At 58.7% G+C, this 15,597-nt stretch overlaps 1 protein-coding gene across 2 annotated transcripts; it reads right to left on the bottom strand.

The window, feature by feature from the left end:
• Positions 1 to 8,972: 8,972 nt before the first annotated feature.
• OPRD1 (opioid receptor delta 1) lies at positions 8,973 to 15,508 on the bottom strand. 2 transcript variants are annotated; one of them, XM_026076320.1, is made up of 3 exons: positions 15,431 to 15,508; positions 9,780 to 10,129; positions 8,973 to 9,536 (listed from the first exon to the last, which is right to left on the bottom strand). In XM_026076320.1, the coding sequence occupies exons 1-3, from the start codon at positions 15,445 to 15,447 to the stop codon at positions 9,004 to 9,006; spliced, it is 900 nt and encodes a 299-aa protein (XP_025932105.1). In that variant the 5' UTR covers positions 15,448 to 15,508; the 3' UTR covers positions 8,973 to 9,003. The 2 variants fall into 2 exon arrangements, with proteins under 2 accessions (XP_025932105.1, XP_025932106.1); XM_026076321.1 differs by having other exon boundaries at positions 9,004 to 9,536; positions 15,446 to 15,462.
• Positions 15,509 to 15,597: the final 89 nt, after the last annotated feature.

The following is a 15,597-nucleotide window of genomic DNA, read 5'->3' on the forward strand; positions in this document are numbered from 1 at the left end:
TTCTGTCTGCTCCGGTGCAGCAAGAGGCACCGACAGAGCAAATTTCTGCTCCGGCCGGAGCGCTGGCGCTAATCGATTGCATCCTGGCAGGGCCGGAGCTTGCAGAGCCTCTGTCTGCTGGTATCTGTTCACTCCTAATTAGTTCAGGAGCAGCTTTCTTAACGAGCCTTCGGCAGGGGATTCGGGGTTGGACAGTGCCTCGTTTTTCTTTCATGTAACTGTGAAGTTAAGATGTGGACCCGTGGAGCSTGTTTCCTTGCCCTTCCCCCTAATTCGCCGTCATTAGCACGGGCTGAGCCACCAGCGAGCACGTGCGAATGCCGCCCTGGGAGCGCTGGATACCTGGCGGGAAAATTGCTCGTCGTCTTGGGTCTGATTCCCGGGGACAAGCTCATGGAAATGTTAATGTCTCGTTTCCAAAAACAGCGTTGTTATTTTTATATCCCTTCGGGGGGGAACCCCAAGCCACCCCGCACTTGCTTTGCAAACCTTTCTCCGAGCCCATTAATGCCGCAGTGACATAGATGGCTGCGTTGGCCTCCACAAAAAGTCCTATTTAGGCTGTTCCCTTTTTTGATGTACGTCTGTGTGCGTGTCCGTGCGCCTCACTTTAAACATCGCCGATCTATTTATAGCTAATAAGCTCAGAGAGATTTAATAAAGGGAGACATGGGAATCCTCCRGCGTTGCAGAGATGGGGCGATGCTGACAAGCCGTGCCGGCTGCTCGGGCTGCAGGAATATCTGCCGGCCCCTGCGGAGAGCGGCTCTTTGCTCAGCGGGGCTCGGGTGGGAGACCTCTCCGGCCCTGGCAGTGCTGGGGTTTGGGGTTAGATCCAGGTGGGCTAAATTGCTGGTAAATCCAGGGCTTCGGTCTGGGCTTGGGGAGCTGGAGGGCTTTGGTGCAGGTCTTAGGTTGTGTGAAACCCTCCCAGAAAGGGTAAGGAATAGAGCCTGTAAATGGCCTGTTCCAGGCCCCGTGGAAAACGTTTTTAGGAAGGACAAAACTCGCCTTGGTGTAAGGGCTTGAGCTCACCCTGTTCCTGGCTGCTGGGCGCCCCGAATCTCTGCGCCTGACCCGAAGGACTTGCACAGACGGGGTGTGTTTGGGGCAGCCGCGGCCCCGGGACACCCCAGCCGAGCCGAGGTGCCGCATGCTCGGTCTTTTTCCCAGCAAGACCCAACCGCAGGCTTGCGCCCCCTCAGTCATTGCTTTCAGCACGTAGGAGACAGGGAACGAGCTGTTCCCAGACCCTCCTCATCCTCCCTGTGGGAAGTGTTTCATGGTGCAAAACCGAACCCAAAAAAGCTCTTGTGGTGGGCAAAGGTGGTATCTGAGGAGGCTTTTCCCAAAGGAGCCTGGACCTGCTCAACTCAGGGAGGGGAGAGGGTTTCTCATCCCTTGTGCCACGTGGGCTTTTTCCCTCATTTCCTCGGTGCTGGCGAAGGTCTCTCGCTCCTTAATCCCGTATCGACTCGTCTGCTGGCAAGTTGTGAAAACCTTCCCGGTCGCCGTTTCCTGGGAACGATCGATCCCCTCCAACGTGGGGAAAGAGCAAATCCTCTCCCCGGCCCCTCAGCCACGGGTCCGTGTGTCCCTTCCAGCTGGTCCCCCCTCGGTCCCCCCTCGGCTTTCGGGAGCGCTTCCCGGCTCTCCAGCCGCGCTGGGCCCAGGCGGAGAAACCCCCGGGGCAGAGCCAAGGACGCGGGGAGAAAAACCGCGATTTTTCCCCCTAAAACCTCCCCCCACCCACCGGCCTTGCTCCTAAAAGGGGGAAAACATCCCCTTCGCAACTAAAGATGCCGCCTGACAGTTTCGAAAGCGAGGAGGCTTTTCAAGCGAGAGGGGAAAACAAGGACGGGGAGAACAATAGCGCGAACAATGGGGAGCTGAGAACGAGCGGCGGGCGTGAATCAGCTCCCTTTGTCTGGGGAGCCGCAGTGACACTTGAATGGGAAGTGCTCGGAGCGGGGGGGAGGATAAAGCCCCGCCGAGGGGGAAGAGGGTGGGGGGAAGGCAAACAGCTTAATTGAGGAAAGGGAAACGTCTCATTAACGCGGCCCGGCGCTGTCGGCTCCGCGCGTGGGGGCGGCGGCGGCGGCCGTCGGGGACCCGGTGGCTTTTGGGGGGGCCCCGCGGGGTCCCAGCACCCGCTGCTCTGCTCGGCCGGTTCCTGCGCTCCCCCTTCCCACCCGGGACTATCCAAGTGCGTAAAGACGCTTCCTTGGTTTGCAGACAAAAAATAATCGGAACGTGGGATTTGGGGCTTTCAGCATCCGCGGAGGATGAACGCGTGTGTCTTGAAGCTCTTCTGCCTCTGGAGTGAAAGCACTTGTGTGTTGTTTGAGCAACAGGGTGTCTTTCCCCCCCCGCCCCTTTGCTTTGTTTTTAATATGTTGCTTTTTCGGGTGCAAAACATCTACCTGTGCAAGTGTCTCGAAGGACCTGCAAGGGGGGGGGAATTGCATCTGTCTTCAAGCTGGTGCAGTTTGGGAGATGCCGAGGTGCTTTCTCACCCTCCTTTCCTGCCTCAAATAGGAAAGAAGCTTTAATTATTGCAAAGTTTCCTGCTGGCAGTGCAATGTGATTTGAGATAGATAGATATTTTTTTTTTTTCTTTGGGCTTTGGGAATTGACTAATTAAACTTCTTTCTGCGGCGTGTCGGGCTGCGTTGGTCTTTAACAATGAATCCCCAGCTGAAGGAGAGAGTTTGGCGCTTGCACTGTTCCGGCCGCGTGAAACAGCTGCAAAATCTGGCGTTTTCTCAGGCGTCTTTGTGCAAAGCGTCGCGGTTCGATGGAGCCTGTTGCGTTCGAGGGGGCAGGGAGATGGGCTCGAGCTGGGCAGAGTGTGCCGTCCGCCGCTGTCAGAGCCTCCTGCGGGCGCCTGGCCAGCCCTGCTGGGACAAGGGCTGGTCCCGGGGGCCAAGGAACAGCACGTTCCCCCTTGGCATGTGGGGAAACCGAGGCACCGAATGGGACGACGCATCCAATGCCCGCAGTCTCGGGGCATGGGGAAACCATTGCCAACGAACGAGGCGGCGCTTGGTCTCTCTCCAATGTCTCCCCTAGCCCCCCTCACTCACCAGGAGTGTTAATTCCAAAGTCTTTGGGTTTTTTTGGAAGTGTAGGGTTGCTTTCTGGCAGCAAAGCTCTCCCTTATTATGCTAACATTGAATCTTGCAGCATTGAAGTCTATCCTTCCGCTTTGTCCTCATTATCTCCTTGCTACCTTTTTAATTAAAAACAAAACCAAAACCAACTCTGAATATAAAATCTTGGCCGTATATCCCAGTGTATATATATGTACGGGTAAGGCTGCTGGCAGAGGAGCACGTCGGTGGTCTTTGGGGTCAGGAATTGGGCCAAAACAGTGATGTGCGGAGCTCTCTTCCCCCTCCCAGCTATATGGAAAAAAAAAATCCCTAGGAATTATCCATGTTGGATTATTTTGTTGTTGTTTTAAATGACAAATTGCAAGTCAAGAAGCGTCTCTTTGGGCCTGGGAGCCCGAACGCATTTGCAGGTTCCTCTGGCGAAGGGGTGGGAGAAGATGTCTCCTGAACCTCCGCCAGGAAAGGCAGATCGAGTCATTTCCATATGCATAATAATGCAATTACCGAGTCGGTCTAGACCCGAGATGCAGACAAAGAAGCAGGCGGATGTGTAATTAATCACATGTGTAAGAATAAAGCCTGTTACATTAGGGCTAGTTATGTGGTTGATTAATCAAAAAAGACTGTTCCCTGCAAAAGCAGATGTGTTATTAGGCTGCAAAGACGTTACGTGGACGTATCTTTTGACTGCACGGGAGGACGGTCTGTCTGCATGTGAGCTGCTGTCTCTTGGCCGGCGTCGAAGCTGGCGTCCTCGGCCCGGCGGTGCCCGAGCTCCAGCGAACCGCGTTGCTCAGTGGCTCGGAAAGGGATGTAGATCTGCTCCTGCCTAATCTCATAGCTCGTTAGCCCTGGATTCCTCCCGTCTTCGGGAACTCGCAAAACACTTCATAAATTGCCCTGGCAGAAGTGATAAATACTTTARTATCCAAAGTCTTATTAAGCGGGAGCAGAGTTACAAGCTCCAGCACCCCACTCTGTTGCACTTGCACTAAATCCTCATTTGCATTTAAATTACAAATTTAATTTGGGCTGAATGACTGGGCTGTTAAAATAAAACTCTATCTTGATGACCTGCAGCAGCGACGCCTCRAATGCCGCCAATTCAGTGCAAAGGCTTTCGACTGCCGGCGCCTGCAAAATAACCCGAGCAAAAGGGGTAAATACGAACGGGTAAATATTACGGAGAGGTCAGGGGTGGATTTTCCCAATAGCTGAGAGTTTTTGAAAGTTGATCTAATCCCACTCGAGGAAGGACCCTGTTTGTCTGCCCTGGCTCTGACCATAGCTGGTCCATGAGACTAAAGTGATGTTTTTAAAGGACGGGGAGGGACGGCCACCAGGGACGTGTTGGGTTTTGCCGGCCGAGAGGCAGCCGGTGCTAAAGCTCTGTTTTTACTACATTTTTACAATTGAGGACAGTTGTCCAGTGAGGCTAAAACGGCAGCAAGTGCCTGTGGGGATGGGCCCCGGTTCAGAGCAGGGTTAGAGCCAGTCTGTCTGCCCTGGTTTTTCCCGTGGGGTTTTGGAGATCAGCCAGCGCTGCCCTGCCTCCCTCGGAGAGCGAGGAGCCCTGGTTTATCCTGGTGCAGTGGCCAGTCTGTCCCCGAGAAGCCGTCGTGCATGACAACGGGAAGCACTTAAACCCGGCTGAAAGATTAATGCTTTGAGACTTGCAGAGCTGAGCCGGAGCCGGCTGCGCCGGGCTGACCCCGCAGCCGGTCGCCTCCCCGCGCCGAGCCGGGGGACCCGGCACTGGCCAGCTCTGCTCCCGCCGCAGCTCCGGCAGCCCCGTGTTTGGCCACGGTTTCCTTCGAAAGCAAGTTTCCTTCCATCCAGGCTTGTTCCCATCCGTACCGGATCGCCCTCAGGATGGCTGGCCGGGAAGGTGCTGCCACCTGCCTCCAGCTCCGCGTTTAATGAGCCCACCTCAATATTTGCGTGTTGTCTCATTTACGCTGGCAGTTTTAATTGGAGCTGGGACCGATGGTTATTAAAACCGTAAAACCGTATTAAAACCACTTTCTTCCCCCTTTTCGCCCTGTTGAGCAAGGCTGGAGAGGAAGGAGTTTGGGGGAGCGGAGCAAACCCTGGAGGGTCACACGTCCCTCCCAGCTGGTGGGCGCAGGCTCAGGTTAGCGGGGGACAACGTCACCCCGCTGCCTACGTCACCCCGCTGCCTCCCTCACCCGGCTGGGCTGAGCATCCCGCTCTCCGACTGCCCGCGCTCTGGGTTTTTTGCTTATTTATTTTTCCCCCTTGTATTGATATTTGTGACCCCAGCGCCATCACCTCGTCCGAGCCGTAAAGCCTCCTGCCCCCAAAACGCGCCCTGAGCCACACCGCGCTCGCTTGGTGCCCGAGAGGCAGAGGAGAGCTGGAAACCCTTTACTGTGTCCTATTTTATTATTTGTTTTTCTAGAAAGCATCGTTTCCGATACAGAAATGCCATCAAAACCCCGGAGTCGCAAGGGCTGGGGCTAGGAATACGAGCTCAAGCACTTAAAAAGGGCCGGGTCCCGCAGACCCGACCCGTCTTGCAAATTCGCCAGGAGTCCTCGCTCCATCGTGCACAGTAGCAGGCGGCTAGCAGAGGGGGCACTGGGTCAACGGGGCGTCACTTTAGTTCCATATGTTTATAGACAGAAAGAGATGTACATATATATATATGTATGTATAGAGAGACGTGCAGTTGGGTACAGCTGCAGGTCCCGGGGCCCTGCGAGCTCCCGGGGCTCTTTGCTTTGCAGGGATTCACCCCGTTTCCCAGCCCGAACGGCGGCTGGAGGAGCTGCTTTTCGGAAGGGGAGGCCGGATTGGYCCTCGGGCGCCCGCCAGGGCGCTACCGAAATTGGCAGTCGGTTGAYGCTCAAAGTCCGTACTATTAAAACCGTGGTATCTGTCATTTGCCATGAACGTTCTTTTCTTTTATTCAGCAAAACCTGACCTAAATTAAGAGCAGCTGTGACAACCGTACGACTGCGGGAGCTGAGGCATCAGAGGAAGCGTTTGCTAAGGCAGGATAAAACTGCAAGACGTGGCAGAGCTGCATCAAGCTGCTAACAACTGAACTTCAACAACCCTCTGCCTTTGCCCGTAGGTGTCTTGATTTTTGGGCTTGGCCTCGGCCCGGCTTTCGGCGGCGCCGGAGGTTTGCTGGAGCTGGCACGGCTGCGCCAAGGTCCTGGTGCCTTTTCGCTCTCCCTGGCCCTTCTCGGCTCCAAACTGCAGCGGGGATTTATCCCGCCAGGCAGCATCCTGAATTCTGCATCGGGCATTTCCATCCTGATTCCCGCAACGGGCGCCGATCCTGCAGCCGCCCGAAGGGGATCCCGAGGGGTATCAGATTGCTTGTGCGCTTCAGTGGCAGCCGATTTTTTTTTTTTTTTAGCTCCAAATGAGCGATTTCGCCCCGTTTTGTCCTTTGAGGAAAGCAATCGCTTCGGGCTGCCTCGCCGGCTCTGCCCTCGCAACGGCGAGGCCGCGATGTCTGCAGGCAGCCCAGAGCGCTGCGGAAAGGTACGGCGCGTAGAGAGAGGTAATATGTCCTTCATTAGCCTAAATTGATGCGGCTGGAAAAAACAGAGACGCGACCCAGCCTCTCGCTCGAGCCCACGAGCCCCAGGTGCACCCGGCCGCGCGCCTGCTTCCGCCGGCAGCATCAATTTGTCCAATAAAAGCCATTACCGCTGTCTGCAAGCCTCGGCTTTCGGGGGCCGCTCGACCTGGCGGCCGAGGCGAGAGGAAGGCAAGGTCGCCACTTCGGAGCCGGACGCGGCAGCCGGTGATTCAGAGAGCGGAAGGTCGGCAGGACCCATCTGTTCTCAGTTATCCCAACCTGCAGCGGCTAACGCGCTCCAGACCCCCCCGGCCAGCGGCTCCTGGGGGAAGCTCGCCCCTCAAGCAGGTTGCTTGGGAAGACGTTGGGTCGAGCTGGAGCAGCGCTGAGCACGAAGCCTCTGCCCTCGCGGCACGGACGGAGCTGGCGCCGCTTCGGTCCCCAGCTGCGGGATCACGAGGCGACGGTCATTTTCTTTAAATATATTGCTTCCCATCTTTTCCCAAGAAAAAAAACCTTATTTCTTCTGGCTCTTCCAGACCTCTCTGCCAGGAAAATCTGAGCGTGTCTGTGTCACCCGTTGCTATATCCTACCCGCCCTGTACTTTTTAGCCACCCTCCGAGTCCCGACCTCCGCCAGCTCCGTACATTTGTTATTTTACCATTTTCTCCGCTCTCCGCCCTTGGGGGAGGCGAGGGGCTGGGCTGCTCCGCGAGCGCCCGAGCCGCACGCCGGCTCCCGCACCTCGGATATCTTCGGAGATGGGTGGGAGAGGACGGGAGAGCCTCCGGCACCCGGCTCCTCGYCGAGAGCCGCGGAGCAACCGCTGGGCACCGGCCGGGCTCTCAGGCCATCCCTGCGGCCACGAGGGGCCGGCAGCTTTGCGGGGTTTCCCGGCTGGGTTAAGCGACGGTGCTGCCGGGATTCCCGTCTCTGAGCGTGAATTATTACTGTAATGATTATTCCCGTGTGCAGAGCACTCTGGATTTTGGGTTCGAGTGTAAAAGAGGAATGGCCGGGGGATGCTGGATGGGTTGAGTGTGTTTTTTCAGGAGCAACAGGTGACTCTGGGGTCCCACGGACGGACCGCGGAGGTGAATTTGCATCGCTGTCCCACGGGGTGTCAGCTCCTCTCCCGCAAAGCCGCCCCGCTAACGCAGATGGACCCCGCTGGCCGCAGGGCCGGTGCCAGGCTTGCGGAATTTGGCCTCAGTGCCCGGCCCCAGGGGACGGCGGATGAGCCGGGGACACGCTCTGCTTCACCCCCCCACCTGCACCCTGGGGGTATCTGTATTTTTGTGGCTGCGCAGAAGCTGCCCTTAGAGAGCTCTAAATAATGCAGCGATAATATCGGCAGCGCAAAGCTGTCCTTGGGGACTGGGACTGGTTTGACGGACTCCAGGAAGRTTTCTAATAGGGATCCGGAGCTCTGAAGCAGCAGCGTCTATTAAGCAACATCATTTTCTCTGCCTGATCGCCAGCAGTTCGTTGGGACGCGGCTCCGAAGGGGAAGGAGGGAGAGCCGGGGCGGCTGGTGTCCCCTCTCRCGACGGGCTGCGGCGCCGGCACGGCCCACGGGGAAGGCGAGACGGTCGAGCCCCTCGGCTCAGCGCCGCCTCGTGCGAGGRCGTCTGCGCGGGGAGAGGCAGGATCGAGCCAGGTCCCGCCGGATGGGCGCTGCCTCTCGAGCCGGTTTTGCGGACGGGTCGCAAGAGCCAGCAGCGGCTGAGCGCTTTGCACCGGGGCGTTTGCACCAGATCCGGCAGCGGCACCTGAGCGGGTTGCAGCAGCCCCGGCACCGGGGCCATCGGGATGCTGGGTTTTGCCCTYGGCTGTTCCCACCGCGTGGTGATGCCAGAAGGACATCCTAAATATCGAGCGCGCGCGGTGGAGACGGCTTTGCAGTTTGCAATCAGGGCATCAAAGGCTGTTTGGGCTTTGCCGTTAGCTACGTGTTCGGAGACAGCTCTGGCCAGGGGGCAACTGGGCTGCCAGCTTTCCCCGGGAGCAGCAGCAGAGGAGCTGGGGTCCTGCCATGAGTGTCCTGGCTCCGCACGGTCAGGTTGGTTCTGGTTTGAGTCCTTTCTCCTCGTTGCTCCGTGAGTCCCGATTTCCCACCGTCCCAGATGCTCTGGGGGAAAAAAAAGGTCTTTGCAGTCACTCGTTTTCAGTCTAAATTAAAATACCGGCGTTATCGAGCAGTTCCCGTGCCACCGCTCCCCACGCCGGCTCCGCTAGAGGTCTGTGGTGGTGACCTGAGTCACTTCCGAGTGCAGGTTGTCCCCTCTCCGGCTCCGGCAGCCCTGCTGGTGGCTTTCCACGTCTAGTCATGCCGGCTTGTTGAGGGCTTCGGACGGGGTGCAGGTGGACACCCGCTCCCGTGTGGTGCTTCTGGCTCGGGAGAAGCTGTTTTGTTCCATCCGGGCCCGGAAAGGCAGGCAAAACTCTCGGAAACACCTCTTGAAGTTTTCATCCAGGAAAGCATAAAGGACAGGGTTGAGGCTGCTGTTGGTGTAACCCAAAGCGATGCAGAAATGCAAGCTGGCCACCACGTAGGGGTTCTTCTTGTCTATGTCCACCAAGGTCCAGACGATGACGAAGATGTGGATCGGCGTCCAGCAGATGATGAAGGCTGCCACGACCACCAGCACCATGCGTGTGATGCGTCGCAAGTTGCGGTCTTTCTCCTTGGAGCCTGAGAGGAGGCGGACGCTCTTCAGGCGAAGGATCATGAGCCCATAGCAGATGGTGATGACCAAGATAGGGACCATGAAGGCGAAGATGAAGACACAGATCTTGGTCACGGTGTCCCAGTAGATGGGAGGATCAGGAAACTGGAGTGTGCATAGCACCATCCCATCTGCAGGAGAGAAGATGATCAAAGAGGGATTAAAACAGAGCGAATACTAGGAAGCTCTCTTAAAAAAATAACACTGTGATGATTTTTACTTGGCAGGACTTGCCCACAGTCACGTGGAGGGGTGCCCATCACTGGACTCCAAACCTGGTCCAGGACCAGGCGGCTTTGATTTGCCTGGAGGGTCAGGTCAAGGCATCACCCCCGGGATGGACGGATGGGGACCCTTCCCCAGCAGCCACTTGCCTTTTGACTTGGTGACCGCCATGACCATGATGGGCACCCCGATGATGGAGGAGAGCACCCAGATGCACACGTTGATGATCTTGGCCTTGGCCGGTGTGCGGAAATCCAGGGCCTTGACTGGGTGGCACACAGCGATGTAGCGGTCCACGCTCATCATGGTGAGGGTGAAGATGCTGGTGAACATGTTGTAGTAGTCGATGGAGAGCACAACTTTGCAGAGCAGCTCCCCGAAGGGCCAAGTCTCCATCAGGTACTTGGCGCTCTGGAAGGGCAGCGTGCTGGTGGCCAGCGCGTCTGCCAGGGCCAGGTTGAAGATGTAGATGTTGGTAGCTGTTTTCATCTTGGTGTACCTGGGGGGTGGCAGAGAGGGGAAACCGTTACACATGGTTGGGGGTCGGTTCACGTGTGTCCATCGCGGTGACTGGGTCACACTCAAACACATGCCAAAGTGCTCTGCTGAGCTGGRACCCTGATCGGGAGCCTGTAGAATAAATCTCAGGCCCTCTCAAGGCCGTAATCCGTTCCCTGACCAGGGAGATGTTATTCATTCCTGCAGCTGCCTTTACTCAGAGTTCAAAGGAAATCTGAAGAGATTTTTTTCAGAGAAGTCTCTTTTTCCAATTAAATTGATTGACTCCATTTCCCTGAATCAGCTGCACAATGCCCTTTACCTCCCCGAAACCGCCTTTATCTGATTTTCCACCCAGTAAATCGTGATTATCTAGCCTGCTTCCCTATCAAGTTTACTTGCAGCCTTGGATCGATTAGCCCCGGAAACAGGCCATCTGGAAGTAGCGCAATGAGCCAGCCTGGAGCTCCTTTGCAAGAGCCTTTTGGGGAAGCCTGGCTCGCCAGGCAGAGCCCGGCCCRGGAAGGAGAAACGAGGAGCCCCGATTCCCTGCTGCTGGGTGCCGCGACCACCGAAACCTCCTCCTTCCCTTTGCACGAGGCAGTGCCCCGGACACGGTGCCCGAACCGCTAGATGCGGCCAGACCAGCTAGCCCATGGGTTTGGGTTTTCCCCCCCCCCCCCATGTGAAGGAGAGGTTTTTGCAAACCTAATGCACCTCTTTGAATTTGCAATAAACCTCCCGCTTTGTCCTCAGCTCCGGACTCCTGTCCCGGGGCATTTGAAGGGAATCTGCAACTTGCAGGTGCTGGCAGAACTGAGATCCCTAAATCTCCTGCCTGAGTTTTACAGCTGGAGACCTACAGAGCTGGGAGGGTAGTGGGATGCAAACAGTTTAATGCAAGGAATTTTGCCACTTTTTCTTTTTTTTCTTTTTAATGTGAGGGTTTTTTTGCCCTTGGCCTGTCCCTGCTGCTGCTGGGGGGTCCCTGGTCCTCCCCAAGCGGAGCACGTTGGGGTCGAGCTGGGCTGGCCCAGCAGCAGCCCTCCAGGTTGTTTGCTGGGCTCTGGCTTAACTCCTTCCCACGCATTCCCTTCCAGCGAGTCCCACTGCTCTGAGCGTCCTCAGCAGCTCCGAGCATCCTCAGCAGCTCCGAGTGTCCTCGGCAGCCCCGAGCATCCTCGGCAGCCCCGAGCTTTGCCTGCCCCCTAATGAATTAACAGGAGCGTCAGCTGGAGCACAAACATCTCTTTGCATGGATAAACCTGCTGGGAGCATCCCCGTGGCCGGCAACAGGGGGTTCAGCCCTAGACGGGGCGGCTGATCGCGTTGGGGGGTACCCCAGGGYGAATCCAGCCCCGGCACGCAGGGGGAATTAACCTGCCGGCTGCTGGATGAAAATATATCGGCCTCAGCTCATAGACTGTGTGCGTCGGGGTATGCGCAATAAATTGGGGGGAGCAGGGTGGGTAAATAGCTCCCGTCTCGGGGGGTTATTGCTCTGCCAGCCCCGGCTTGGAGACCGTGTTGCTGTAGGAAGGAGGATCCTGGGCTCGACAAGACTTTGCTCCCATCTGGTGCCGATGGTCTCCTGCTCCGAGTAGCATCCAGCACCTTGACTTTATCCTTTGCTCTGCCCTGGCTGCTCGGAGGGGTCAGGTCTCGCCGGAGCCCGGCGAGGAGGTCTCCCGCCCCGAGGAGGCGGCGGCTGGCAAATGGGGTCGAACACGTCTTTTAGAAAACTTTYGTTCTGGGTTAAACCAAAACCTTGCGAATTTTTGTTATGTTCAGGTTTCAGGCAAGGGATTAAAAAGAGTCATTTCGGGTAGAATTTACAATTCTTTGATCTTTGCTTTTTTTCCTCCGCTGCTGGGAGTAAAGTGGAAAAATCCGCGATTCAGGCCGTGCTCCGCCGGGCGAAACCGGCAGCGCTGGGTAAGCGTTTCTGCGAGCCGCTGCCAGCTGTGCCGGGGGCTGTAGCCCCTCCGCCCCCTCCCCGGGCACGGACGGAGGCGCTGAGCGGCAGCAAGAGCAGTGATGGGCCACCGGATTTGAGGTTTTTGGGTCATTCTCAAGGGTTGCTCATGGCACAGCCTGTCCCAGCAGGCGGGAGCTGGGCTCCCGGGCAGGATTTCACCGTCGCTGCCCAACCTGTCGGCAGGGACCCGGCTCCTACCCTTTCGCCAGCCTGCAGGCACCGCTCGGAGCTGATGGCCTCTGCAGCATCCTTAACCCGCCGTGTCCCCCGGGGTCCCTGAGCTCCGCCGTGGGTCCCCAGGCCGCGGGAGGTGTCCCCAGGGGCACCGGGCGAACAGCCCCCGCACGGCTCCCCGGTGGAGAGCTCTGAGTCGGAGCTGTGCCTCCGATCCCGCTTTCCAGCCCTACCCTGCGCGGACGCAGCTATCTCCTGGGGAAGCTCTGGCTAAACCCTGCTGCTTGGGAGCAGCTCCACTCGTGTAGCGAATTGCACCGTCCTCATACCCCCGCAGCGGAGAGCAGAACGGTAGCCAAGGGCTTTTGAGCCCTCCTGCTTCTGACTTCGGGAGGTCGCATCCCTGGCGCGCTAGAGGCTGCAGCCGCTTTTCGGGAGCCCGGCGCGCGCAGGCGGCCYGGGGGGGGGCAAGAGCGAGGGGGTCCCTCTGCCCACAGGCGCCTGGGAAACTCCACCCGGGCTCGCTCACGTAAGCGCCCGAAGGCAGGCGTTCGGCTTTGCAAAGCGTTCGCAGCCCCCTCCTCCCCGCCGCCGTCGCAGGGGCCCGGAGGGGAGGCGATCGTTCATGGCTAGAAACCATGGTGATGGGAGCTGTACGTGGATGCGGATGCTATAGAAAGATTCCGGCTGTGTAAAGGATGGGTAGCAATTAGGTTACTYGGCGAGTTAAATGAAGGAGGATGTTGCTGGCACATTAAAGCCTCCTTTTGAAAAATGCCTCCCCTCCTCTTGCTGTGCAGAACCGGCTGGCGGGGGTCTAATAACGCATCCTTCACCGGGGCACGGTGCGTGGCGGATTGCTCTGGAACAAGTCCTTCAATTTGCTTTTTCCGTCCAGGGCTGATTTCAAAGCTCCTTCGAGCYGATGCAAAAATCCCCGCCAGCGGTGGGGTAGGGTCAGCGCATCGCGCATCCCTCGAGCAAAAAGTCCCCCGTTGCAAAACTGATCCCGGGTGGGAAAACTCCCCAGGGAACCACATGCTGAACAGGGAGCCGCTGGGGAGCCCGCAGGAAGCGGAGGCTCCGCCGAGCCGGGCGGCGCTGGTGCAGCTCCCGGAGCGTGTTTCAGGCTGCGTTTTACTTCTCCCAAGCGAGTCGCGGCATTTATTTCTCGCAGCGGCGGGGCCGGGCCGCCCTGACCTCGCGTGACGGTTGCTGTGTGCTGAAAGCGCCGGCGGGGAGGGAGGTGAGAACGGCCGCAATGGGCGATTCGCAGGGTTTGCCCTAAATCCCCCCCGAGCCGGTTTCAGGGGAGCCGCCAGCCCTGGCTGCAGGCGCTGGCAAGGCTCGGCCGTATTATCCCCAATGATCCCGTCTTGCCCCAGCAGGATAAACTTGGACCTGCTTGCCAGGGGGATCTGGGATTGGGGATCCCACTGAAACCCCGGGTCTCCGTGCTTCACGGTCCAGCCCCGAGAGTTTAAGGGTGAATTTCCCACAGGGGCTTTGGCTCTGGGTGGGTGCCGGACACCCAAAGGTGGTTGCCCCCCCCACCCATGCACTGCTGGGAGGCTGATGATGGAGTAAAGGCAGCCGGATCCGGCCCTTGGCATCTCCTCTTGGATAAAGGGGCTGTTTGTACGGGCAGGGAATTTTGCATCTGAGCCAGGGCTGCAGTTGGAAGCAGGAGGAGCGCGGGAAGCGCCGGCGTGGGAAGAACACGCTCCCCAGCACCCTGCCGTGAGATGGTTCCCGGCGGGAACTCCGGGCTGCCTAATGCAGCGTCCCACTGGGCTTGGTGTGCCGCAACAGGGGGATTCGGCTCCTGTCGCTTACAGCGGTGGGAGAGATTCAGCAGCTTTTCCCTGCCCGGGGAAATCCGCGGCTCCGGCACTTCCAGCAGCTGAGGACCTGTCCCAGTGCCTCCGGGATCTGGTTTCTGCCGCTCACCGGAGCAGCTGGTACCTCGCGCCGGGGGGGACAGGGATGGCCCCGGGTGCCACCGGGCTGTGCCTCCGGCTGAGCCGCAAGCTGGGGCCAGGCTATGCCGGTTCCTGCTCTTTGTTACGGAAAAGCTGGAGTCAGCCGGCTGCGGGGGAGCTGCTGCCACGAATCCGACGGGATTCAGTAATTTGCTGTCGGAGACCATCGGGTCCCGGTGACAGAGCGAGGCACGCTGCAGTCACCCCACCGGGACCTCTCCCAGCCGGACACTTGGAAGCGGTGACTCAGAAGCCTCTGGGCTAACGGAGCATCTATTACCGGTGGCATTTGTTTGTGCCCGGGTTTAGCGCTCGGGCACCGCGGTGCAGAGCATCCTGGCCGGAGCGATTCCTGCCAGCCTAAACCCACCGGCTTCTCCAAACCACAGCATGACCAGCGCAGCGGCTCCCCGTGCCCGGCTCACCCGGTGCCGGGGCATCCGTGGCGTTTGGGGCGGTGCGAGCCCCCGCTTCCCTCTGGCCAGCACCCACCCACAAACACTGGCTCCCACGCACACCCCACCTGCGCTGCCTCATGTGTATGTGKTTTTTTTCTTTTTTTCTGAGGTTTTAGCCTCAGACAGACACGCAGCTTTTCYTCTCACCCGGACAGCCCCCCCAACACACGCGTGTGCTCCCATGCACACCGTTCACACACATGTCACACGTGGTCCCCTCCGCGCACACCCAGCTCAGGGCTACCTGTGCGGCGGCTCAACCCCTCRCTTGCAAGCGCCCGGGGCGCAGCCACCCTCTCTCTGCTGCAGTCTCGCACATGGCGCACACTCATCCCCGGTGCACACTCACCCTCGGTGCACACTCACTCCTGCTGCACACTCGCTCCTGCTGCTGTCTTGCAGCTGGTGCACATTCACCCTCGGTGCACGCTCGCTCCTGCTGCTACCTTGCACGCAGTGCACACCCACCCTGTGCACGCTCATCCTCGGTGCACACTCGCTCCTGCTGCCACCTTGCACGCAGTGCACGCTCGCTCCTAGCGCACGCTCACCCCGGCCCGCACAGTTAGCCCAGTCCCCACCCAGCCCCCCACGCTCTCGCGCACCCTCCTCGCACCCTCCCCGGTGCGAAGGCAGGGCAGGCGGCGACGGCGGGCCATGGGTCCTGCGCAGCGCGTCCCCCCGGGGCGGCCGGGGTGCCCCGCTCTCACCTGACGATGCCGTACATGACCAAGATGTTGCCCAGGAGCCCCACGACGCACACCACGGAGTAGAGCGCGGTGATGACGATGGCGATGAGGATGGAGGTGGCGTTTTTGGCCCGGTACGGCCCCGTGTCGTTGGCGCTCTGGTTGGGGAAGGCGGCCCAGGCGGTGCC

The sequence above is a fragment of the Apteryx rowi genome, unplaced genomic scaffold (assembly GCF_003343035.1).
Source record: "Apteryx rowi isolate R43461 unplaced genomic scaffold, aptRow1 scaffold_43, whole genome shotgun sequence".
NCBI classification, from domain to species: domain Eukaryota; kingdom Metazoa; phylum Chordata; class Aves; order Apterygiformes; family Apterygidae; genus Apteryx; species Apteryx rowi.